Genomic DNA, 27,757 nt, shown 5'->3' with positions numbered 1-27,757 from the left:
TGTACAGCTCAGTGGCATTAAGTGTATTCATAGTGTTGTGAAACCATCACCACTGTCTGTCTCAAGAACTTTTATCTTTCCAAACTGAAACTTCATCCCATTAAGCAATACCTCCCCATCCCCCCTTTCCACCATTGTACTTTTTGACTCGAATACTTTGACTAGTCTATATAGCTCACACAAGTAGAATCATACAATATTTGTCCTTCTGTGACTGGCTTGTTTCGCTTAGCATACTGTCTTTAAGGTTCATCCAGTTGTCACATATTGTAGGATTTCCTTCTTTTTTAAGGCTGAATAATATTTCATTGTATGTATATACTATATCATATTTATCCTTTATCCATCAAAGAACATTTGGGTTGCTTCCACATGTTCCAACTGGTTATTTGGAGTAATGCAGTGATGAACATGGGCATGCAATGAGCTGTTTGAAACCCTGCTTTCAACTCTTTAGGGTATATACCCAGAAGCAGAATTGCTGGACCTATGGTAATTCTGTGTTTATTTTTTTGAGGAACTGCCATACTATTTTCCATAGCAGCTGTACCATTTTCCATTCCTACCAGTAATGCATTCTATTTGAAGCTATTGATACGTAAATATTTTAACCATGTTTATTCAATCATTCAGTCCTTTATTGATTCCGTGAATGTTTATAGAATATCTACTCTGTACCAGGCATTATTCCAGGTGCTAGAATCTTTATTTTGAAGTATCAGAAAATAAAAATTAAGAATCCAAATGAAAATCAGAGATACTTTATAATTGAGAGAGTACTTTCTGAGGGAAGATGTGATAGTCAAAAACATTGTTGCAAAGTTATAGATGATCAAGAGGACAGGAAGATTCAGAACTGAACATTTTAGAAAACTGTTCTGTTTCTCTTCCTCCTTTGCCTCCACTTTGTGTCATTCTGGCTCTCCTGGCCCACATCGCAACATTTTCCTGGTTTCTAAAGCTCACAAAGGCCAGGGGCATCCCGGCATCCACATTAATAGATGGGATCTGGGACCTCAAGAGGTCCTTTCTGCCTGAGGCTCACTCATAGCCTCATCTGAAAAGTCTTCCATTGCCCCTGCTGCTCCCTCCTCATTCTCCTCCTCTTACTTTTCTCTTTTCTTATTTTTCTTCCATTTTTCTCTTCCTCTTTTTTGGCCAATGAGTTTAACCCAAAACGATGGATACTAGAACTCTCTGAGGCCTTATTTATTATTTAGATTGATTTTGCCACAAAGAAATCTGTTACCAGATAATTTATGAAACAAGGTATCACAGTAATAAAATGTATCAGTAACATCAGAAATAGGAAGCAACATCTAATCCAGGTCCAGTTTTTTTTCATTAAATTCACAAAAAATAAACACCACTATTCCGGAGGCACTTTATGATTAAACAGTTCATACATGCATTTTGTGTGTGACAACATGTGGCAGATACCTAACGTATAAGGAAGCTACAAAAAAAAAAAAAAAAAAAAGCAGAGAGAAAGAGAGAGAGAGAGATGGAAATGGTATTGCCACATAGAATTGCCAAAACAAGAACTTTTGTACTTTTCCTTCATTGGCTTCAAAGAGTACAAGTGGAGAATAAGAGTAGTGACTCCTTACTCTCTATCCTTAGAACGTAAGTTACAGGTGGGACTCAAAACCTATTTACTGGGCCTTAGAAATAATCACATTTAGTTTCCTCATATCACAGACAAACGGAAATCCTAAGAGGTTTACTTACTTGGGCAAAACCATAATATTATGAAGCAGCACAATCTGAAACTGAGCTCTGGTTCTTATAAATATTACTAAGATATCAGTATTTAAGTATATTTCTATTGGTTTTACCCAAACCTTTGATTTTCTTAACTAACTTTGTCTAAAATGTCATTTTGGGGGAAAAATCAAATCTGGTTAATGGGCTTTCCGCAATGTTTTTCCTCTTTTCAAATTTATATGTATATTTTTTCCCCAGGAAAACTATGAGGAATTTTGTATTGGCCACCAACGATTCCCAAACACTATTGCTTTCTCTAACTGTATTTATCTAGAGAATCAGTAAGTTGAAATCATCAAAAAAATACAGGACTGAGTACATTCAGTTCTATGGCTGAGTTATATTACCCCAAAGGGTTACTATTCCTGCCTTGCTTTTCTTATGAAATTTTAATAGCTATGACATCTTTATCCTTCCCAAATATGGCTATGAGTAACTGTGATTCCAACAATGCCAAGTTCTGCATTTACTTTGATAGGAATTAAATATTCTTATTACCTTTTATGACGAAAGAATTCTTCTTCTTAGCATTTAGTGTTTGCTTCAGAAACATTTATGAATGTATTTTCAGAATTATATCTTTAGGAAGAATAGAAATAATATTTTTCTTCCCATGCATTAATATTTTTAGGCTTGACTGCCTCTGATTCTTTTAAAGATTGAAGCATTTTTCCATCTGCCTGTTAAAATGATTTGAGTCTTAATTAAAGTTGATTGCACCTGTGCATATATTCAACTACCCACACACCTCCCACCTAAAAGTGGAAAAGCTTCTCTTTCCTTCAAAAATTAAAACAGGGAACTATGACCCATTTTTTTGAAGTCATAGGCAGAGAAGACAGATAACACTGCGAAGTGTTCAGTAGAATGCTTTTTGGCCACATTAGATCAATAACTTTTTATCTCCAATGATTATTTGGTGGTTGATGTAAAAGAGCTGGTTTTCTTTCTGAAACTGCTGGTTTTCTTTTAATTTATAAGGCAGCCTAGCTGAGGAAGCCAAGTAAAAGAATCAAAATTCAATAACAAGTTCTCACCCACCTACTCACTGGTTGTTGCTTGTGCATGTTCTTAGAGTTGGCAGCCTGATCTTTCCTTATTTATGAAATAGGGGAATAATCATAAATAAATAAATAAGTAAAGTGGTGGAGATCATTTTCAAACTTGGAGTGGTCAAACATTTTTCTTCTCCACCTGTAATATTTTTTCCCCAGGGATTCTAATAAATATAAATTATCTCCTATTTATTACTTTTTTCCTCTGTTTGCTTTCTCTTGAGGGAAAGATGATAGAATGCTTTCATCTGAAAATAGGAAAAACTATGGAAATAAAGAACCTAGCTAGTCTATGAAATTAATAATCAAGAGTATATTAAATATTGCTAAAAAAACTTTCCATAGTATAAAACAGTATTTCTGAACCCTAGCTTTATTTTACAAATAGGAGCTTTTAAAAGTTACCAGAGTCAAGGTCCCACCCTTGATAATTCTAATTTAATTGTGGACCAGGCATGGATATTTTTTGAAAGTTTCTCAAGTGTTTCTAACACACAGCCAGAAATAGGAACATGTAATATACAATTTATTCTGATACCTAGTAGAATGCTAGACTTGAAGATCCTTGGGTCTAAATGCCTCATTTACAGATGAGCAAGTGGAGGCTCAGAAGAGGGAAGTGATTTGCCTAAGGCCTCAGAGTTAATTAGGGCTAAGTCTGAACTGGTACCCAGGGGCTCATAACCCAAAGACAATTCTCTACAATGCTGTGTGGCTGGGACCCCCCCAGATCAAAGTGTCCAGAGGTATAAACTCTCTACACTTGGTTTTCAAATTGCTGATATGAATTCATGCACTACAGTATTAGTGCTAAGTTTATATTCTCCCAGCAACATCTAGGCCAGTCCAATAAAAAATGTGGTAATAACCCATGCAGGGAAACTTCAATTTTGATCTGCAAGTGCCTAATAATAATTTCCTATGCATATTAATTCAGTATTACGGATACATAAAAATGTTCTACATTACAAGTCTTCCCAATCTATAAAATGTCTATTAACAATGTATTGCTTTGACTTTTCCAGTCATTCCCTTTCTCTCCTATTGTACAAAGGGTTATTGTGGTATCAACACTTTAAAAAAAATAGATGGTAGAGACATCAGTAGAATTCTACATTTTTTTCCTACAGAAAAATAGTTAATTTAAATTCCTTGCATCTCATAGATAATTGGTTTACTTTCTCCCCTTGGCTTTTGTATTGAGAGATTTTTCTTATACAGCCAAATCCTCTCGAATATCTCATAAAAGGGCAACTCAAATTATAGCCATGGTTTCTTTATTCTGTTCATACCATTGTTCCTTCTCCTTGGGCTTGGCATGGTTTCTTCTGCATTTTGACTGTGCGATTGCTCACCCTCTTGGCAGCACCTAAAAAATATTTTGTATGTAAAACCACCCTTCTTATGTCCTATACTAAGGTATCATTAGTTAGTTAGAAAAACTCCTTAAAATAGGTCAGTTTTGTAGTTTTGAAAACACTGGGCTTCAGTAGGGGGGACACTTTGCAATCACACATCATTTCTGTAACATATTTAGGCTCACATGAATCTCATTTCACTTTCAACTGAGTATATGATTTTAAATCTTGGCCCTTTCATTTTGTTTTCTGTAGAATTTCAGATCCAGAAGGAATCTTAGAGATGGTATATCTCTTATTTGAGAAATGAGTAAACACAGAGGCAGAGAAAGTAAGAAAATGTAGCCAGTGTCATAGAGAGATGGTAGAACCATTCCCAGGGTCAAGTTTTCCAAACAATTAAATCCAGAGATCTTTGTGTTATGCCGGTCTCTATCCAGCATTACTATGGCTGGGGCAGTGGAGAGGAGCAGAAATCTAAAATGACATATGTTTGAGTCCTCGTGGCCTCCTTTCTTCCAGAGTATTCTTTTTTAGGTTGTTAGCTTTATGTTAATGTACTGCCTTGTGTCCTACTTAGGAATGACTCTAGTGGAGGGTCTTCTATAACTTTTGCACCTGATTTTGGAATTTGTCGAAAGATAAAGACAACTTAAAACATCCTAAGTCAGAGTTTGTGTCTGACCCAGGTTATAAAGATTTTACAACCTTTATTATTGGACAAAATCCTATTTGTCCAATAATGTAGGATTCTATTTTTCTCTCTAAGAGATCTTTATCAGCTGTTTCTCTATCAAATGTGTGAAGAACTGGATTTAGAGGAAGTGAGAGGAGCTTCAGTACTGTCAGGTCTTAAATGGGAAAGAAAGACTAAAAGCACACCATTGCCATTACAGGGGCCTCAGAGAACTGCAGGCATAAATATTTAATGTGGCAAATTATAGGGAGGCATTTGCATTTTTATGCACTATTTTGAAGTAAAAGGGGTTGTTGAACAATAAGGACACTTTCCATAATTATGTTCCATTTTTTAATATGCAGAGAATTGACTCTGGGTTCAGAATAGTCATTTAATGAATTCTCAATATAACCTTGTCTGGTATTTCTCTCACTAAATCTTGACATCAGATCAAGACCAGACAATGAAGTTGGTTAACAAAAATGGATTATCTTTTCATCTAACAGTTGATAGATTTTGAATTCCAAAAAAAATGATCTTCATCTGGTAGCTAGTTACAAATTCACCTGCATTAGATGCAAACAATAAAAATTGTTTATAAAAAGATACACTACTAAATATTTTGTATTTCTGCATCTTTGCATTTAGGTCTGTACAACACTTTGAAAAGGATGTTTTAGAAGCTGGTGGCATTCTTATGTTGAGGTGGTGACATCTGGATTTCTGTTGGATTTCATGTGCCCAGAGAAAAGTTGGCACTGATAACGTACCTCTGACCTGGGATAAGTCCTCTTACATCTTCCTTCTGGTCCCTCTCGCCACCTCTGCTGGGTGAATCTTCCTTTAATACTGATGGTGACACCATATCTTGCTCCTCGAAAATAAATACAAACTCTGCAGCCTGTCACTCAAAACCCTCCTTAATTTGTTTCTTCTTTTCTATGTAATTTCAGGTCTCTTTCTTTCTAATATAAAACCTTCTTTCAGAAACAGGCTTAACTTATTAGGGAGCCTGAACATTGTTCCTCTCTACCCTTCTTCTGAAAGTATTTGCTGTGCAATTTTGTCAGGCTGAATGTTTCTAGGTTTTGACTCACTTATTTCCTATGTGTCTAAGTCTTTGTTCTCCACCAGGCAGTGACTTTCTAGAAAGAAAGATCTGATCTGTGTTTTGCATTCTTTTGCATCATTCTTAGTCCTGGGCATAATATGCATGTGAATAAGTGTGACTAGAGATGGGGGATGATATCCACAGTTGGGGTCCTGTTCCCTAGTCCAAACATCACCCTGGACTGTTCTCTCCCTCTGTATTCCAGCCCAGTTCCTGCACTGACCTTTCCTTGTGTCTGTCCTTTTCATTCTTTCTGTTACTGAGTCATTGTAATCACTCTGACTGGAACCTCAACTTCTGAGCTATGGCTATTCCAACCCACCCTACAAGATGCTTCCTCTACTTCTTGTCACATTTTTGTTCAAAATCCTTTAATAGTCTCCCAATCCCTGCAGGATCAAGTCTATATGTCATCTCTCCTGCTAGATTATAAACTTGTTAAAATCGGAGAACATCTGGTACATAATTTTAAATCTTTAGATCTCCTTGAAAATTATAGGTATTATTTATACTCACAATCTGAATGAACAAACCAAGGATGGGATGGATCAAGAGAGTAAGCTATAGTCAACGCAAGTCCCACACTACACCATTTATACTCTTCTTATGTGGGTCCACCCAATTATTGTGAAAGCACAGATGGAGGCCCTTACTTCTTGTCCTACCTTTCTTATTCACCTCCCTCCCTTAGCTGTTCCTTAGGCCTAGAAGTGCACATAGCAGTTTCAGCATCAGCTTTTGGTAGGAAACTCAAGGAAAGAAAATAATACAGGACCTGGAAACCAACTCAAGGTCAGTAATTCAGGGAGTTCTTGGGTCCAGACTACTTAGGGAGAGGTCTGGAAAGAAGGATGGAGGCTCTGGATGGGCACAGGCTCTTGGATTCATGGACTACTTGCCCCATGATGAAAAGCAACAGGATGAGGATCAGAGTAGAAATCTCCAAAATGTAGAAGTACCCAGGGCAGATGCCCTTGGATCTAGGTGGCACTGTCTTTATTTAAATATGCCCCAAATAAAAGATGTGAAATTCAATGATATTTAAATGTAAATAGTACCATAATATTTGAGATTTGGAAAGGTCCTTAAAAGTGCCCTACTGCTGTATGATATCCACATTTTAAAAATGCAGAAATGAGATTCCAGGAAGAGAATGTGGTAAACTGGAGATAATACGGCATGTGAAGTTAGACAATTTGGGAGTCGCATCTGAACTTTCTTGTTCAACAGGCAGGTGTTACTAGATAGATTATGTAACCTCATTGTTCGTTGGTGTCTTCACCAGTAAAATGAAAGTCATGTAGTCACATAGTAATTACTCAGCAAATATTGATTCTCCTCCATTCATCAAGTTTTTTCTTTACCTAAATAAAATCTAGAGAGTAGTAGAACTAGATTAAGGTTTCTTATATAGTTGGTGTGTTAGTCTGCTTGAGCTGCCATCACAAAATACTACACACTGGGTGGCTTAAACAGATACTTATTTTCTCACAGTTCTGGAGTCCAAGATCAAGATGTGATCTCTCTTGAGGTTTCTCTCCCTGGCTTGCAGATGGCCGCCTTCTTGCTGTGTCCTCACATGGCCTTTTCTTTCTGTGTGTGCATCCCTGGTGTCTCTCTTCTTGTAAGGACACCAGTCATGCTGGATTAGGGCCTCACCCTTATGCCCTCACTTAACACTAATTATAATACTCTTTAAAGGGCCTCTCTCCAAATGCATTCACATTGCAGGGTTAGGGCTTCAACATAAGAATTTTAGAGGGAGACACAATTCTGTATTCAGAGCATTCCATAATAGTTGGGAATAGTAAATAGAAGGAAACAGCAAATAAATAGAAATTAATTGGAAATTTCTGTTACACATTAAGATTTAATTTTTTTCTTGAAAACTATGTTACAATATAGAATGGGATGAATAGTCTGAATTCCAGCCCCATCTCTACCAGCAGCAGGCTGTTGGTAGGCTATCCACCCACGGTTTTCAAAGTGCATTCTGTGTAACAGTAAATCCCTTGAGATTGTTCTTGGAATAGGGGGGAAAAATCACTAGTGAATCTAGTGAATAAATCACTAGTGAAAAATCTAGTGAATAAGATCAGGAAACTCTGCAGATTATATCAAACTTCTAGACATGCAGATGGTATAATAATCCATTCAAGACTTGAAGAAATCTTAAGAGAACAAGCCTCCCTGTTTAACTTTGTTTAACCCAGCATCTTCCAAAATTGTTTAATTATAAAACTGTTTTGTTGAAAATACCTATAGTTCATTAATAGTTGCAGAGTATTTATGCCATGTAGAATTTCCCCTTAGCTTATACTAAAAGCTTAATTCATGGACTTGAAGATTTCAGCAAGCTGGTTGAGTTCGGGGTGCGGAAAGGGAGAGAGAGAGCAAGACTGGACTGGAAACAAATTTGGAGAATGTGTTGTAGATGGAAATGAAATATAGGCTGGGGGAGATTACATTACTCCATGGAATAAACCACTGAAACTCCTAGTTTCCAGGCATTTCCCTTCTTGGATTATGTCAAGAACAAAGAAATACTCGTAAGACTAGGGCCTAAATTCTTTCTCTATACTGCAACCAGAGTGATCTTTTATACTGAATTCTCTCTCTCTCTCTCTCTGTGTGTTTGTGTGTTGTCTGTCCCTACATAAAACCTTAAATGGCTTTTCTTTACTCTCAGAATAAACAATGTAATTCTTTTCAGAAAGAGGTCATGTATATCTGACCAGCTCTATGTCTTCACCTGAAGTTAACACTTTTTATCTCTTCTTCTTCTCTCCAGTACAGCTATGCAGATCTTTCCCTCTTCCAACTTGCCATGTGTGTTAACACATAGTTCCCTGTGCCTGCAAAACTCACCTAACCCTCCCCACCCTCCCCCTGGCCATTTCTCAAATTGCTATTTAATCAAGATTTCCTGACTTCCTTACTAGAAAGAAATCATCTATTGTACCTTTTCATAGTATCTATCATCTCTCCTTGTAGCTCTTATCAGAGCTCTAATCCTGTATTAGTTCATGTAATTATTTTCTCCCTACCTTAGATTAGGAGTCCTATTCAGGCAGAGGTCATGGAATATTAGTTCACTGTCCTATTCTTCAAGGTCACAGGGCCTGGCATGCAAAATTTCTAGACAGACAAAGGAATATACAATTTACCATTAGTTGAACATAATAAGAACAAATATATTCACTGTATTTTTTTCACTTGTCTTTTTATAAAAAAGATCAATCCAAAAAATATTTCAGAGTACATTGCTAAAGCCAGTCTTAGAAAATTCACATTTTTTGTTTTCTGGCTTATTTCAGTGTTACTAATAAATATCACTTGGTAGCTATGGTTTAGATTACACACTACTATGTAAGATTTCTGATACAATATGTGTATCATCTGAAAACCACTGTGGGCTTCTTTATGACTGTGGGCTGAAGTATCTCAGGAGATGAGTTGTATATCATATGTATTATTTAGATTAGCAACTGATTTCCCCCAAGTCTTGTCATATTAACTTTCCTGTTTGTACAACTTCAAATTTTTCTAAAAAGAATATTTTGTTGTTGTTGTTTTTAATAAAGTAAATAATCCTTCTTTAAAAAACTCAAACAAAAGAAAACAAAACAAAGCCTTCCTAGAAAGGGTGTTTATTCAGAGAGACTTGAGTTCAAATCATGGTTCCTCCAATTACCCACCTCTGACTGGCTTTAGGAAGTTAACAGAACCATGGAGACCCTCAGTTTTCCTTGGTGAGTATCTTAGTTTGGGCTGCTACAACAAAATACCATTGACTGGGTGGCTTAAATCACAGACATATATTTCTCATAACTCTGGAGGCTGGTAGTCCAAAATCTAGATGCTAGGAGATTCACTTCTTGGTGAGGGCTCTCTTCTTGGGTTGCAGACAGCCACCTTCTCTTTGTATTTTCACATGGCAGAGAGAGGATGCTCTGGTGTTTATTCCTCTTCTTATAAAGGCACTAATCCTATCATGGGGCTCCACCTGCATGACCTCATATAAACCTAATTACCTCCTAGAAGTCCCACCTTTGGGTACTACTGCCAGTGCATGTGATGCTATCACATTGGGGCTTAGAGCTTCAACATATAAATTTGGGGAGACTCATTCAGTCTATAACAGTGAGCTTTTTGAACCAATAGGACCATGAATTTTCCGAGCTGAGTTTATTAACCATCAGGACCCTCACTTTTCATCAACAGTAAAGCCTGGCAGGGCTACGTAAGGATTAGAAATATCATTTGTAAAGACTCCAGTGCAGTATCTGACCGTGGCAGGTATTACTACATGGTGGCCCAAATAGCAATGCTGCTGCCAATGTTATAAGACATTGTTTAGAACTGTCATTGCTGACTTCCTAATAGTAACTAGGAAACATTAATTTTCCCTTTCACAGACAGAGAAAAACATTTAGGGTATTACCTGTACTTTTTAAACCAGGACCCCTATTTAGATCAAGTCTCCTATTCAGGTGCCAGGAAAAAAGTTGGATTCTGGGTTTGCCAATGATTCTAACAAATCATTAATATTTTTTAAGAGCTCACTTTTAAAATTTATTTTATAATTCACTGTGATTTGATTAGGGGAGGCTGGTAGGAAGGGGAATTAAATTAAACTACATATATTAATAGTCACCTTGAAGAATGTAAATCACTCTGAAATGTAGCAATGTATTTTAAAACAGAACTAATGATATTATTGAATCCTCATGAACTATTTGGCTTTTTTTCTGGAAGTTTGGTATTATAGAGGTATAAAATTTTAGTCTTAGGAGGATCCTTAGAAATAATTTGTTTCAAATCTGTAATTTTGTCTGAGCAAACCAAGGCTCAGTAAGGGTTGTTTCCTCAAGTCCCCAGAGGTTTTAATGAACTTAGCTGAGAATGGACTACAACAGATCATCTGAACCCCATTTCAGAATGTTGTACAGTTTTGTATTTCTGGGAAAAATTTTTAATTTAATTGTTCCTAAATATATCTAATTTATATCTAAATTATTTTATGTTAAAAATGGTAATATTTTATTTATAATTTTTTAAAATTTCACTTAGCTATAATTAGTTTTTATTTACATTTAACAACTGAAATAGTTTAAAATATTTTACCATTAAACATTATTGTTTTGGTGGAAAAACATTTTACTTTAACTGTTGCATCACTAAAGATACTAGAGATGGTCCCTGATTTCTGATGGTTCGACTTAGCTGGGCACGGTGGCTTATGCCTATAATCCCAGCACACTGGGAGGAGGCCCGGGCAAAAGGATCGCTTGAGGCCAGGAGCTCCAGGCTGCAGTGCACTATAATTGCTCACTGCACTCCAGCCTGGGTGACAGAGGAAACCCTATCTCTAAAAAAATAAAATAAAATAAATTATTGTTAGACATTTTGTTTTTTGTTAACATTTTACATGAAAAATTATTTGGAAAAATATTTGGGTGGCCTTGTCTTCATTCTAGTTAATATAAATAATATAGATAAGCAGTTTGACTGAATGATCATCTAGAAGTTCATCTACTTGTATATTCAGCACGTAAGCACATATTTACTGAAGCCATAGTATTTAAAATATTTATCAAATATTCAGTAAAGGTTATCAGTTTTGTAAAGGAGTTTTATTAAAACTAGAGCTAAGAGAATAGCATTGCATGTTGGATTTTTGAACTGTATTTGGCAATCTAATTAATTTCTCTGCTCCTTAATTTTTCTGTCAGTATGCCAATAAAAATATTTTTCTCATTAGAAACTCAAGGATCTTATATTTAGACTATGTTTTACAGAAGACAAAATGAGAAATAATATCTGTTAAAATGTGCATTAGGAATTGGGCTAAAGCTTAGTTGTGGATGAATTTATAATGAGAATTAAGAGCCACATCTAGAGAATAGTCCAACTGCTATATCAAAACCTCAGTGGCTTAATGTAATATGACATATCTCTCTCTGGGTTATATCACAGGCCAGGATTTTTGTCATGGGCAAGATGGCAATCAGTCAGTGAGTTCAGTGAAAGATAGGCTTTTCTTCCTGAAATTGTTGAGAAGTTTCCATTTGGTGGCTCTACCAGCCCCTGGGACCTCAAAACATTGAGGAAGCCTGAGGATGAGAGTTTTATGGGGTGTTTGATAAGCAGACCAGGAAATAGTACGCAGTACTCCCACCCCACCCGCATTCTAATGGCCAGACCTCAGCTATGTGGCTCTCCCTAACTGCAAGGAATGCTCAGATGTCTGCTTTAACCAGATCCCTGGGGATAAGGGCAAAAGGATTTGGTCAGCATGTGGCTAGTCTCTGCCCACCGGTCCTCTGGTTTTCACAGAGCAAACGCAAGGGTGATAGATTGTTCTCTGAGCAAATTCTCTCTCTCTGTCCTACAATACTAGAAATCTCTTGAAGAAGATGTTACTAAAATATGTCAATACCTAACCTTTGCCTGATGACTTCAGTGAGAATTTTTTAGGCAGAAATAATTTGGCAGCAATATCTTTACAATTCTCACATACCTTGATAAAAAATGAATGATTGTATTATCTGGATGTTTGGTGGAGAGCTTTTAAAGGCCAGACATGACCTTTAAACTTTATTTAAAGACATGATCTTTAAAATAAATTTCATTTATTATTCCACCCTGTGAAAAAGTACCATTGTTTAGAAGTCGGTGTGTGGGTCCCCCTGTGTTATGGTGAGATGTGCACATAGCGTGTTGGCTGGGAAACCTGTTTCTTTCTCAGGTCTTTGCTAATTGCTATTTGTGTGACCTTGGGCAAGTTGTGTAAAGGCTCTGTGCTGTTTTCACACCTGTAAATCGATTAGGATTCTTTGCCTAATCTGTTCTACTTCAATGTGCCTCCTCTATTTGTGAACCAACATTCCACCCTGTGTGCCTTAACACAAAACTGGACTTTCTTTCTGATTTTATTTAAAACCATAGACTCTCCAGATAACTAAGCTATTGTTCTTTCTCTATGAATGTATTTGAAGAGAAGGCATCCCTTAGATGTAGGAGTTGACATAACTGACTCCAAAAGACAGAGTTCACACAAGAGAGAAGGAATAATAAAAGAATAAAAATAAATTGCTTCTGTTCCTCGGTGCCCTTTCATTGTGGAGACATGGGAGCCTTTGCCCTCTTTTCCTCAGAGACCTGGAGGCTGGAGTAATAGAAGTGCTATGAGAAGACCCCAGGGCCTGCCTGGACTTGTAGGTAGACTGTCTCTGTCTGTCTGGCTCTAATCAGTTCCAGACATCATAGTTTTAAAAGACACCATGACATGAAATTAGAATCCAGGTCAGGGTGACCAGGACAGTGAGAATTCTAGATTTGTATTCTGAAGAAGAGGTGACCAAGGGAAGACAGACTACATCGCACTGGATTCTAAAGGTATTTACTCAAAAGCACAAATAGATTAGTTCCAAGTTGTTCCAGAAACAGAAGTCCCGGCAACCAACAAATGATGGTGGGGGGAAGGGAGCTGACTAGAGCTCTTTGTATAAGAGCTTTCTAGGAATGACAGATGTTTAACATTGAGCCAAGGTTTCCCATGAGGTAAGGACCCGCCCTCCTTGGAGCTACCCTTCCAGAGGCAGGACAACCATCTCTGTAATCACACACACACAGACACGCACACACACACACACACACACACACGCCCCTTGCTTTAAATAAGCTGTTGCAATTGGTGATTTCCAAGGGCCCTTTTAGTTCTAAAATTTGATGACTGAATCTAATAGTCATCTGATAATACAATTTAGTTCAGTGACTCCTCTAACACTTCAAATGTGTTATCTTTTTTGCTTAATTAATCTGCCTTGATCACTTTTCATTATTTTCATTGTTCAGCAGTTGGAATAGCATAGAGTGCCTTTGATCCTGTTGATTATGCCAATATGAGGCAATAACTCAGAAGCATTCTTTATCTCTACAGGAAGCTCAAATGCTTTTTGGCAACATGAGCTTTGGTCTCTGTATTGCCAGGCACAAGTACAGTCCATATTTTGTAACCAGGGAATCCCTATGTTAGATGTGACATTTCAAGAATAACAGCAGCCACAAAGAGATGTAAAGGACATTGGAAACCAAGAAGGGGGAAGGGGGTAGGGGGCAAGGGGTAAAAACTTACCTGTTGAGTACAGTGAACACTATTCTAGTGATGGGCACATCAAAAGCTCCAACTTAAGCATTATACAGGTATCCGTGTAACAAAAACATTTGTGCTCCCCTAATATTTTGAAATAAATAAGAAGAGAAAGAAAAAAAAGTAACGGCAGTCAGGAACCACAAATATAAAAACCTTTTATCTAAATCATCTGAATCATTTATATGTTTCTAAAGCGATTAAATGAAATGACAAATGAATTCTTTAAATATTGCAAAAAAAAAGGAGAATGGAATCTTATGTTCATCTAAGAAAATGGTGTGACTGTTCATATTTCCAAATAAAACTCAATTTTCCAGGCAAATTGCTTATTTTCTGGCTTATGATTAGCAAGTTATAATTGTATAAACATTTATGGGTTAACAAAAAGACAATTTTGGCTACAGTAACTAACTCATGTTCACCAATTATTCAGGGTTATTGGTTCATGCTGGCCATGGTCAATGTGCTGGGGAGATTAGAGAGGAGAGTGTGAGCCCAAGACGGGGTTAGAGCCAGGAGTGAAAGCTAATAAGCTCACTGTCTGGGGTGAAGCAGGCATGTATTTATTCATCCTTTTGATTCTCGCTGAGGACTCTAGATATTCAGCTATTAAGTCCCAATATGAAAGATGTAGGCTTTAGTCTTAAGAAGCTTATGATTAGATGGGGAGGGGAAAGGAGAACACATATAAATCAACAACTGCAAGCGATAAGCTGTGCCCGTGGTATGTGACATTGGAGCACAAGGAGGCAGGTGTCATGGAAGGCATAGGGTGGCCTGACAAATACAGAGGGCTTTAATGTACATTATGTTTAACTTACAGAAATGTCATTTGTCTCTGTAGCTCACAGATATGCCTAGCATCTACCATATACATAGCTCTTACACAGGGTATTTACAATGGCTGGAATGAAAACCGAGACACAATGCGTCACCTTAACCCAAAGAAACTACAGCCTTAATTACCCCAAGATCTTTTATATTAATATTATTTTAGTCACATTGTTCTAAGGCCCACATGCCACCTAGTAGTCCACCTGTCTAGGTACAGAGGAACAGATCAGGGCTTACAATTAACAGGACAGGCTCAACATTACACTTTTATTGTAATTGCCAAGGTGACAGTACTGCAATGTGTCAGGCCCCAAGGTCACTTTCTTCAAGGCACCCAAGCCTGCTATTAACCCTTTACTCACACCTTTAGCTCAAACTAGGAAAAGGAATTAGGGGAAGACTTCCTGGAATAACACCTGAGCTAAGAATTCCGAAACACGGAGATGTGACTACCTAGTTAAGGTATAGGTGTATCAGCCTGAAGGAACAGCAAATATAAAGAAAACAACTCATAAACACCACAATTAAAATTGGTTGAGGGCTTATGGAAACTAGTTTATGAAGGGCCTTATTCCCCAACCCAAAGCCTTGGAGCCCGGAAGTAATTTCACTGGAAATGAATTGAAAGGGAGGACAACAGGAGATAGGCAGGTAGGGAGTTTTGCCATAATACAAAGGCAGAAAGGTGAAAGCTAGAATTAAAGCACAGATGGTGGATGGTGGTTAGGGAGAAGCATTATATGCTTCTGTTTCCTGTCTGGGTCCTGAAGCTTGCTAAGCTGTGGGCACTCCCCATGTGGGGGATAACATAGTTTAGGATGAGTGCTAAGTGTCTTCCTTGGGTACCTGTGAAAGGGATATTCTAAGTCACTAAAAAAACACTAAGGAAAAACTAAATAGTTACTAGCATTGCTATGTAAGGAGCTTTAAATGCTTTATCTTATTGAATCTTCACAGGACCACAATAACAACAATTTTTATTATCATCATTTACGGAAGTAGAAATTGATGTTCAGGACCCTTGACTAAGATTAACTAGCAGACAAATGGCATGGCTGAAATGTAAAATCAAGTTTGTCTGCCTCTGAAGATCATGACCTTTTTAGCTAGAAAAAGAGCAAGTCTAGAAAGAGGATAGTGCTGTCAGTTTTAATATGTTGTGTCCCTCCCCCAGAAAGACATGTAAAGACCCATCGGTCCTATATTGTTTTTTTTTTTTTAATCCTTAGAGCTTGACAGGAATCTTTAGGTTGCAGAGATTTATAAGAATCCTCAGTACTGTTTTATCACTGAGGAAGTGAATGTTGTGAGGAAGAGTGAATAAAAGATTCTAGTAAAACCCAGTATCTGATGGGGACAGACCTTATGATGAAAACCCTAAGACCCAGAGAGCCAAGTCTTTCCAGGTGTCCCAGGATCCAGGGTGTGAATGAAGAAGGAAAGAAATAGGGAAGAAGTCAGAGATACAAATGTATACCCAGAGATAGCATAAAGAAGCAGGAAATAGGAAAACTTTGAGAAGGAACTTCAGAGTTAACTGCCTAAGGTGTGATCTATTAGAGTCCTGGAGAAAATATTTGGTCAAAGAAGTATTTAAGCTCTTGGTCTTATCTTTATTTGCCCCTTTTCAGCTTAAACACTAAGAAATTTAAGTCGTTGATATATAAAACACACAGTCCAAAATACAAATGTAATGCAATAACCCATGCATTCTTGCAACAAAAATTCAATTCAAGATCAGATTTCAATGTGAGAATTAGATTTTAGAGGAATAGTCAACAGTCACTCAGTCGGTCATTCATTTGCTGAAAGCTGGAGCTGTAACTGTGAACACTGAAAAACTTAGATTCCACATCAAACTTTATTACAGTATGTAAGATTGATCTTTTTCCAGAAAGTTTATGTTACTGAAATCAAGTTTGTTTTCAATAAACTGCCAAAAAAATCATTGACATATATGGGTATGGATGAATGTGCCCTTATTTCTCTGGTTAGATTTCTTTGAGCTTTTAATATGTCTTATTTACATGCTATATATTACAATAGTCTGATTGCTCACTTTCAATGCGTGTCTTTTCAACAGCTATTTTGAAAATTTTCATATTTATTTTATATTAGAAAGCATATTTGGTTATGATGTAGTTCTTGAATATATACACATGGGAAAATAGATTTATTCCAAAATAAAATGCTCAATAGTACATTTATGATTATCTAGATTTTTCAGCTCTAACTTCTATTTAGGAGGCAGACATTAAGGTACATAGGTACAAGTCTGAATAGTACAATTTCTTCAGTCCTTTTGTTCAAGTTTCTCTAAATATACCTGCCAAAATTCACTGAAGACTAACCTCTGGGACTTGAAAACAAAGAAAGAAGAAAAGAAAAAAAAGCTCCTTTTTGTTTCCAAAGCTGTTTTGGGCTTTTATTTAGTTGAGGCTTGAGACCTAAGTGACACTCCCCTGATATGTACATAGGAGTGATTTGAATGAGAACAAAGACACAAGAATTCTGGTGGAGGTGCCTTAACACACAGCTCAGCCTTTCATATTTAAAACGTTGTCTGAACCTGCAAGAACAATATTGGACCCAATGTTAAGTTTGAGCATTTTTTTTCCCTTTGTTTAGTTCCAATTCCAGTGAGAGAGGATTTTTTGTGAGTGTGTGACAAGTAAGGAAAAAAAAAAAAAAATTGGCAACTTCTCAATGGTGGTAATGGAAGAAAATACAGAAGTAGATAATAAGGCAAGCACCCCAATGGTTTGTTTAAAATCTGGAAGAGAAGGTGGGGTGAAACAGATGGGTCATTAGGCTTTGGGGCTGTGACATTTGGAAGCTAGAGTAACATTTTCTTTGAAACTGTTAATAAACAGCTTGGGAATAGTCTATGATGTTCTTTTCTGATACTGGTTTTATTCCATTTGTCTCAGGGCACTGAAAAGCAAGTGTTGATTAAATTGTCTTGCTCTAATTATTATGCTGGAATATATTATCTTTAAAATATTTTGACTTCTTATACTTGATTTCAGTATAACTGAAACTTAAGCTTATATACAGGCCCATTTAAAGACCTGAAATCTTTCTGAGGTTTTTATTATGGGACTACCCTTTTGGTTTACATTAATCTCTTAGAGTGCTGTTCATGACATGTGTTTACACAACTGCATTGCATCTTTGCGCTAGAAGGGACTATACCAATGTGAAAATAAATGAAGACCAAACAAATGAGAATAGGCAAAGGCTATTTAATTAGAGCTTGCATTTGGCAGAGATTCAGGCAGACAGAGGAGTGGAAAAGCTTTACGGTGGAAAAACAAATGTGTTAAATAAAATTTGGCCTAAAGCTGACTCTGTATGTAGTGAACTGCAACCTAACTCAGTATGTAAACAAACTGCAACCTAACATAAGATTATATTCTTGTAAAAAGTAGCTGAGTCTTGACCGATCATAGCAGCTGAGAACATGTCCAAATAAGGCAAAGGCTGGACTCTGACAGATGTTTCGGTATGTCATTTCAATTTTTTCTTTCTATAAATACTGTTTTCCCACATTGCTGGGTAGAGCTTGCTGATCCTTTATTCGTTCAGGGTGCTGCCCAATTCATGAATTGTTTCTTTGTTCAAATAAATTCTGCTAAATTTAATTTGTCTAAAGTTATTCTTTTAACAAAAAGAAGGTATCATATGTGCCTTCCCAAGTCTATTGCTTGGGAAAGAGGTAAGCAGGCTAACGAGAAGTGGGTCATCCTTTGTGATTGGTTAAAAGTGTATATTTGGCTTTCTCCATGTGATCCTAAGTTGGAAACTGTGCCCAAACCTGAGGAAGCAGCAAGTTATTAATCTTGGGGCCAGTAGTTACATGGGCTATTTATTGTTTGGCTTTGGATTAGTTACTATAGAGAGTGATCTGACTTCCTGTAATTCTGATTTGTATATAGTGGGTTGGCTTCCTGGGCTGGTACTATAGATAATGGGTTAATTTTCCATTTGTATACTCAGACTCTTAGTGATTATCTAGTCCATATTTAGAAAGAGTAAATAAATTCATAAAGGACAAATGGCTATACTTTATTTAAATGAATACTACTTTTTATTTCTGTGTCACTTTATAGTTTTTAAAATAATTTAAAATGTAGAATATTATTAGATTGTTCAAATACAATCAGGGAAGTTAGGTCAGGTTGATATTGTCTCCATTTTGCAGGTAAGAAAAAATGAGAAACCAAATGCTCCATAGCATGGGTCACCAGCCAGAGCTGCAAAGCTAGAGTCTCTGGGATTCCTGATCCAGGCTGCCTAATATATTACAGCCTATTCTATCTCTGCCCCATAGATTTAGGGAACCAAACTGTGACATTTGTATTATTACACTGCTGAATATTGTTGAGTATTTTAACCAAAATTAATAAAAAAAATACAGATTCTTTGAATCATTTCTGTGATTTTCTTTTTTTTTTTTTTTTACTATAGCCTTTCTCAAAATTTTCTTATCTGAAGTAAACTTTTAACCTGGTGAATTTTTCAACTTGTGATTTTTAGATAATCAGATTTTTGAAAATGCTATTAGCTCCATGCTACTTTAATACATTTATTGTCACTTGATTCTCTTTTCTGTTATGAATGTTGTGTTGCCTACACAGACTAGAAAGATGCCTTAGAAGTTGAGAAACCTACTACATAAGTAGATAAATAAAATTAAATTCCTTTTGAGCAATATGCTAGGTGATGAAGGCACCGAATTTAAAAAATGCAAAAAACTCCCAAAACTGCATATCTGCCTTCAAAGAACCCAGGGTCTCTTGGGGGAGAGCAAATACATAGAAATATAAGGCAGTGTCATGCAGAGATGATCATAACCCAGCAGGGGTGGTGATATGGGTGGGGAAGCTTCAGAGGATACTTAAATTGAGTAACCAGGTCTGAGTAGAGTTAGTTAAGCAAAGACAATATACAAGGGTATTCAAAGCAGGGGAGGCAGTAGCTGTAGAAAACAGCGTTGTTATTGTTGGGGATGAAGTTGGGAGGAAGGAGCTACAACCAATTCAGTGGTGTTCCTTGAATACAATGTTTGCCAGGGAGTGACAAAGTTAGAGAAGAAGGGAAGAGCAAAGTAGTGGAGATTCTTACAAGTCATACTAAGAAGCTTAGACATTATTCTGGGGGTAAAGGAAGGCTTCTGGGAAGATTTTAATCAGGGGTACATTACAATCAGATTTGCATTTTAAACAGATCACTTAGGCACTTATAAGGAGCTTGTACTTTGGGGAGTCAAGGACAGAATCAGAGACAAATTGCAATGATTCAAGGGAGATGATTAGGGCTTGGACCAGAGCAGTTGAAGTAGACATGATACAAAGAGTAACAGGAGAGAGAGCAAGATATTCAGAAATAAAATCTGCAGAATCTTGTGACTGATGGATTTGGGGAGTAGCAGTGAAAGAAAGGGAGAGACAGGCTTCTAGCCTGGAGAGTTACCAGAATGGGAAGAACCAGTAGTTTAGTAAAAAGTGTTATCAGTTCAGCATCTAAAATGTTAAATTTGTGTTATCCATGGGGCCCCCAGATGGATTCACCCAGCAGGCAGTTGAATAATTGAATCAGAAGATAAGAAGACTGGCCCAGGCATCTGATAAAATATTTAAAAATTACTAGCAATCAGATGATGGCTGGCTGAATCCTGGAGGATAAAATCACAGGAAGAGCACATAGAGAATGAGAGAACAGTAGCTAAGCTAGTGCCTTGGAGACAACCAGTCTGTGCAGGATGCGTGGAGGAAGAGAAAGTGTAAATGACACAGAAAAGGTGTTAGACCTAGAACACAACACAGGAAGGTGAGCCATCAGCAAACCAAGAGAATTGAAGATACAAATAAGTGAGTAATCAAAGAGTTGTCGAGTGGCTGAAAAATGTCTTCCAGATTTTTCAACTAAAAGGCACTACGTGATCTTAGCAAAAGCAGCTTGAGTTGAGTGGTTTGGCTGAAAGTGTGTCACAGTGGGTGGTGAAGTGAAAAAGATGAGAAAGTAAAGAGAGGGAGTATAAAGTGCTCTGTTAGACATTTCCTTGAAGATGAGCATAAGGGAAGAGTTACCGAAGAAGACTCAAGATTCACTGAGGTGCTCTTTTTCCAAAGAAAAAACTGTATTTCCCAGCATTATTAACCAATACACCTAAGAAAAAAGGCCTGGTGGAATCTATGTCCCTTTATATTTAAATGGTGTAGTGTCCAACACAAGCCTTTGTTTCCAACAATATACTAAAAATATTTTAGAAAATCACGCTTTAATTTTTTAAAGTAATTTGGGATGAACTTGACTTTTATTTAACAGAGTGTCATTCTGGTTTATACACAGAATCAACAGAGGAGCTGAAAGTCCGAAGCCACAGCACGGAGCCATTACCAAAGTTGGACAACAAGGAGAGAGGCCACCATGGGGCATCTTCCTCCAGAGAGCCTGTCAAAGCTCAGGAATGGGACGGAACACCAGGTCCACCTGTGGTCACCAGTAGATTGGGAAGATGCTCTGTGAGCCCCACCTTGTTAGCAGGAAACCACAGTTCAGGTATGAAGGATGATGATCTTCTAGATGGTAATCCCTCCTATCTCTAGAAATTACTCTCATGCAGTTATCACTTGGAATTATCTCTGTCTCTACTCAAAGAAACAACATAAATAGTCCTTCACATAGGTTACATGAAGAAATATAACAGCATATTGTACCATTGCAGGATACAACTATTCAGAGATCATAGATGAGTAAATGGTGCTTTCTGGAGTCATGCAAGGCAGCATCCCTGACAACTCAAATAAATTTCTTTAAAAACATTCAGAGGCCTCATCTAAAGCAATTTCAATTTTTGAAGTTTGGGTGATTTAGAGTTTATGTCTCCTTTGCTTAAAAAAAATTAGGAAACTAGTTAAAAATGAACAAAAGTAAAATTGAGGACAGAACTGTAACAAAGTAATCTAAAGACAGTAGAGAAAGTGGATACTATGAGGCATCTGAAGTGGTGAGCTGAAGACAGTGGTCATTGGACATGGTACTAAGTTTCCAAATCTAAATCAAAAGAGATAAAAAATATTAATCTAATACACCTTTAGTTTCATAAGTTGAACTTAAAATCTGTAATGCAATTTGGAATGGTTAATAGGATAGCTATTATTAAACATCATTTTTTTTTAAAAAGCAGCATATGTTTACTTAGAACTGATGAGTCTTCATGCTGGACTCACAGAGAGCTGTCAATTGAAACAAACAACAAATAATCAAGAAACCTCCTGCAGTTTTTGGGTTTCTATTTCTTAAGAGCGTTAGGGCTCTGAAGAAAAGACCAATCCTTTAATTTTCTTTTCAACTTTGATATTCATCTTAGAAAGCAATTTACATGAATTTAGCCTGTGGTCTCTCAGTCATGTACAAGTTAAAATTGGAACAGGATGTCCGAGCTCTACACTTGGTGAGGGATATTCCTGGAACAGGCCCCAAGCAGGGGCAAAGCAATAGCTTCCCCAGACTTCAAATGTAACTTAAAGCATTGGTGGTGGAGCCATAGCCTATATCATGTGCATAATAAAATTTAAAGCATGAGTAAAAATCTGACAGAAGGAACATTATGTGAATTTAGAAGAAATTTCAAAATATATTTTTGATAGCAAAGTATAAATTGCTATAGGTATATGAGAAGAAAATATTTATGCATTTTGTCAAAAAAAAAAAAAGAAACGTAGAGAACAAATAGTTTTTTCTGTGTGTGGTAGTCAGGGGGAGTCACTCCTCCCAAAAAAGTTGACATCACTATTCATTTGGGGCTTATGATTGATTTGGAGGCTTCTTAGTAATTTTTAAAGAATCATATAAGTTTATACCAGTTCCTTTCAAAATATGTGAACAATATATGTTTCTATTGTGACCAGGGATGTATTTTGTAAAAACCAGAAGTATTGCCTGTGTGCCTAGTTTGTAAAAGCCATTGTTCCAGGAACAGGGAGTACAAAGATGAATAGTATATCCTTGCAATTAGGTGCTCAAAGTCTAGTGCAAGGCAGACAAATAGATAATTGCAGTATAATGTGTTTTGTAGTCAGTGTTCTCCAGAGAAACACAACCAATAGGATATTTATGGATATATAGAAAAATCTTTCTTATGGGGGGGTTCACATAATTGTGGAGGCTTAGAAGTCCTATGATCTGCTATCTGCAAATTGGAGACCCAGAAATGCCAGTGGTGTAGTTCTAGTCCAAGCTCAAAGGCCCCAGAGACAGGGAAGCTAATGGTGTAAGTCCTAATCTGAGTCCAAAGGTCCAAAAACCAAAGTGCTGGTGTCCAAGTGCAGGAGATGGATGTTCCAGCTCAAGAAAAGAGAGTGACTTTGCCCTTCCTCCTCCTTTTTGTTCCATTCAGGCCCTCAAAGGATTGGATAATGCCCATTCACATCAGTGAGGGTGATTTTCTTTACTCACTCTGCCTACTGATTTAAATACTAATCACTTCCAGAAACACCCTCCCAGATGCCCTAGAAATAATGTTTTATCAGCTATCTGGGCATCCCTTAACCCAGTCAAGTTGATGCATCAAATCACATGTGTTATGTCAAGATAATATGTGAAACAGAAGATGTCCTAGTCCATTTTATGGTACTATAACAGAGTACCTAAGGCTGGGTAATTTATAAAGAAAAGAGGTTTATTTAGCTTACAGTTCTGCGGACTGGGAAATTCAAGAAGCATGGCACTGTCATTTGCTCACTGTGAAGTGAGGACTTTTGAGCTCGGTCAAAACATGGTGGAAGGTCAGAGGGAAAACAGAAACATTTGAGATGGCCATCCTGGCTTTGTAACAACTGACTCTCATCACTGTCTCCAGAACAGCACCAAGCCATTTATGAGGGATCCACCACCATGACTCAAACACCTCCCACTGCACCCCACCTCCCAACACGGCCACATTGAGGATCAAGTTTCAGCATGACTGTTGGTGGGGACAGACCATATCTGAACCATAGCAGAAGATAAATCAATTACTTCTGGGCGAGTATGATTTTGGCAGAAATAACAGGAGTTTTTGGTGGATAAAATATAATTGCTTGAGGAGATAACACTTGAACTACAGCTTGAAACATAAAGAGCTGGTCATCAAAAAGATAAAGAAAGAAACCTGCCTTCTGGATGAAAACCTAAAAGTCTAAAGGATGGAACAAAGTGTATTTGGTGTGAAGGGTCGGATAAGATTGACTAAAGAAACTGCAAAGGTAGGTGGTGACCAGATAGCAAAAATCCTGAAGGGCCTTGCTTATTAATTAGAAATGCTTTCAGCTATAAAGTACAAATTACCACCGGCTTAAGCAATAATGGCCTTTGCTCCCATAGCATCAAGTCTGGAGGTAGGCAGCTCCAGGTGTTTTGCAACTGCTCAGGGATGTCATCAGTGACCCAAGAACTTTCTGTCCTCCCAACTCTCCTGCTGCTCTTGATAATTGTTTTCATGATCAGGATCTGACTATACAGTTCTGAGCACCATGGCTGAGAAGACTCGCCCTTCCATCTAATTGATCAGAACTGGGAAACACATTCTTTGGGCCAATCACTGAGTGAAGGAGAATGGGATTTCCATGGATTTGTAGAGAGGCTTTCTTTCCCCTAAGTCAACGGGGCCTCTGTCTTCCATCTGTAAATGAAATAGACAGTCTGTTAGCAGAGATAAGAGGGGAATGATGTTGCATAAGCAATGGACAGTATCTGCCACATCATGGTTAGGTTTTGAACATTATGTGGTGGATATTTTTTCATCATTTTCTTGAAGATAGGGATAATGTGATTCAGTTTACATCATGAAAGATCCAGTGATGACTCCAGGGCTTTGAGCTTAGGTGACTGAGGGGTCATTTACTGAGATACAGTCAGTATGAGGTGTAGAGTAAGGTTGAGGAGGGAAAGTCAGGAATTAAATTTTGACTATGTTTAGTTAGAAGTACTCTGGGACATCCAACTGAGCAGCCAGTAGACTGTTGGAATTGTAGATCTGGAACTAAAGAGATTTCATGGGATTTGAGCCTGACATTAGAGACATTGGAGTGGAAACTGAGATGAAAAGGAAACTGAGATGGTACCCTGGGGAATTGAAACATTTCAAAGTGTGGGCACAGGAAGAAGAATCTGTGAGATACATAGAAATGAAACAATTAATCCACAATTAAACTTTCACTGAATGCCTAGTAATACAAATTTGTACACATATATATCTTATAGTGTCTTTGACAATCTGACATGAATCTTCTAATAAATTTAGAGTGTAAATTGAATTTATACCATACTTTCACTGTCTTCTGCTTCAAAATCATGAGGCATCTCTTTTGTTTTATGGCATCTAAAATCTGCTCTCCTGAGTTTCTCTGTTTGTAGAGCAGGAAATTGTCTACTGACCAGAAGAAATAACACAAATATTTACCATCCCTCATACTCTTTATCTTGGCTCATGAAGGAGGTAGACAAATATGGAAGAAGAAAGAATTTCTGTCAAATTTTCAAAAGTGAAATTTTGTATCCATATTAAAAGAAATGCAACATATAGGGTCAAATGTCCAGTCACATGTATAATGTCAGTTCAAGTCAGAGTTTCTTATGTGAAAATGAAACTCAAATGAGCATTACTATTACTTGCACCTGTAGTCTACCCTTCCACCACTTTTGGGGAATAAAAAGGAGAAAAGGAAAAAATTTTGTTGCATTGTTAGATTTTATTTTTCTGAAGAGAAAGAACCTAAAATATGCCAATTCTGAACTAGAAAATGCCATAGTTCCACTAGCAAAAGTGTATGACATAGAGTATCTTAAGTTCACTCATCTTTGTTATTTTAAACATACCATGCACTACTTGAAGAATATTTATCAGTGAGATGGTCTTAGTCCAAAATAGGCAAGTAGCTATACGAAGAAGGAATTTTGGACTTACTGTTTTGGAACAGAAGGGAATGAGTCAGTTTTAACTGTTTCTTCTTCTCTTTACACTTGCTTGTTATTGTGTCCTTCCTGGGCCACTGAACTACTAATCCCCTAACTGAAATACTAGAACTGTAATCTATAACTCTCCTCTCTAAATAACATAGATATTCAACTCCACACCTAGCACTAGAGAGGAAAGAAGATTCTACCTATAAACTCCTTTCTCCCTCCATCAACTTTCTGCCTCTGGTGTGCGCTCTCTCTTTCTCTCTGTGTCTCTGTCTGTCTCTCTCTGTCTGTCTTCACCCCAACACACACATATGCATACAAACTTGTACCAGTCATAGACTATTGCTTTACCAAAAGTAGTTTAGCCACTTGAAATGGTTGTTCTTAACAGCTCTTTTGAGGAATGGAAGAATTGATGAAGTAAAGCAAAAGTGTCAGGAGATCTCAATTCTAATTAACATTGCCACTGGTTGTTCTGGTACTTTATTAAAGTCACTGTTGTTTAGTAAATCAGAGATTCCCCTGAGGGTGATTCTTGAAGGCAGTGGAGAACTGGGACCCAAGTGCTTGCGAAAATAATGGGAAAAAGTGGAGGAAATTATATAAGTAAACACGTTATTAACAAAAATTCGGATCTCAATCACTGAATCAATTAACAGATAGTTTTTAAGCAGCTTGTATCCAACTCTGTTATGGTTTCTGGGGGACATACAAACACACACACACCATAGGCTATGTAAAATACAGTCTCTGCCACTCAAAGATCTTACTGTGTTTCTTCATGACATAGAACTTTTGAACATAATAAATTAGATTTGTATTGGGTATTATTTCCATTATTATTGATTGTTTTTATACATTTAAAATCATTCAGAGAACAAAAAAATTAGTGCAGCCGTGAAAAATGATGGAGGGATTAACGGGAGATATTGTGTTTTAAACCACGATTATATCAGATCTTCTTAAAAATTATTATGATTATTAATTGAGCAGGAAGATAGAGAATTTTCCACTGGGATGAAGAAGGTGGAGAGAAGCATACCTCTCCTGGCTTGGGCCTGCCAGGCCAGCCTGACTGAAGAGTTTTTGGAAGCAAACTCAGAAGGCGTTGGCTTATAAGCAAAAGGGTGTCACACACACACACATATGCACACACTCAATGTACACAGACACACAGAGTTAATAGTGTGAAATTTAAATCTAAACAGGAATGAAAACCCTATAAGTGGAAGGACCAATGCTCTTTTAAAAACCTCAGCTTCTATTTGTTGCATCTTCTGTGTTTCCACTGTTCTGAAGAGGTCTGAGATGAGAGGCTAATTGAGATGCCTGTAGGACAAACAGGTAACATCAGCAAGTGAAGCAGGAGAGATGCCCTCCTTTAAAACAGACATGTTTTGCTTGTGCATGAAGCATGTGGAAAGGTACATCACTCCCCTGAAGGAAAATGGTTTTTTTCCAACTTTTCTTCAAACATGAGGCCCTTTTGTTCTAACTTCTGTATTTCCACATTTGTTAGAAGCATGTCTATGAAGAAATATTTTAGCATTACAAGGAAAATCTATTGCAAACTGATGAACCTCAGGACTGAATGGTGGAAACGCAAGTGACCTGGAAAGCACAGTGGCATCCCAAGGGGACAGAAGCTACCTAGTGCCAGCTGATGCTGCCATAAGCAGCGCTCACCCAAGGTTCCCAGATTTAACTTATATTGTGTGAAATCTTTCAATTTTTAAATATAGCTCAATTTTCAGAAAATACTGAGTTAAATGATTCACTTCTTTTCACCAGGTAAGACCAGGTCACACATTTGCATGTCCTGGTTTGTGAAATCAAGTGGTGATC

At 37.2% G+C, this 27,757-nt stretch overlaps 1 protein-coding gene across 1 annotated transcript in view; it reads left to right on the top strand.

Annotated features, from left to right (window-relative positions):
- Window positions 1-27,757, top strand: part of NYAP2 (neuronal tyrosine-phosphorylated phosphoinositide-3-kinase adaptor 2) — a 246,582-nt gene that overhangs the window by 161,101 nt on the left and 57,724 nt on the right. The window contains exon 4 of the mRNA XM_069466671.1: window positions 21,317-21,526. Within this exon, the coding sequence (XP_069322772.1) occupies window positions 21,317-21,526 (210 nt within the window). The remainder of the gene's footprint in view (window positions 1-21,316; window positions 21,527-27,757) is intronic.

Source organism: Eulemur rufifrons, chromosome 1 (assembly GCF_041146395.1).
Source record: "Eulemur rufifrons isolate Redbay chromosome 1, OSU_ERuf_1, whole genome shotgun sequence".
Lineage (NCBI taxonomy): Eukaryota > Metazoa > Chordata > Mammalia > Primates > Lemuridae > Eulemur > Eulemur rufifrons.
This window is presented reverse-complemented; position numbering and strand designations above follow the sequence as displayed.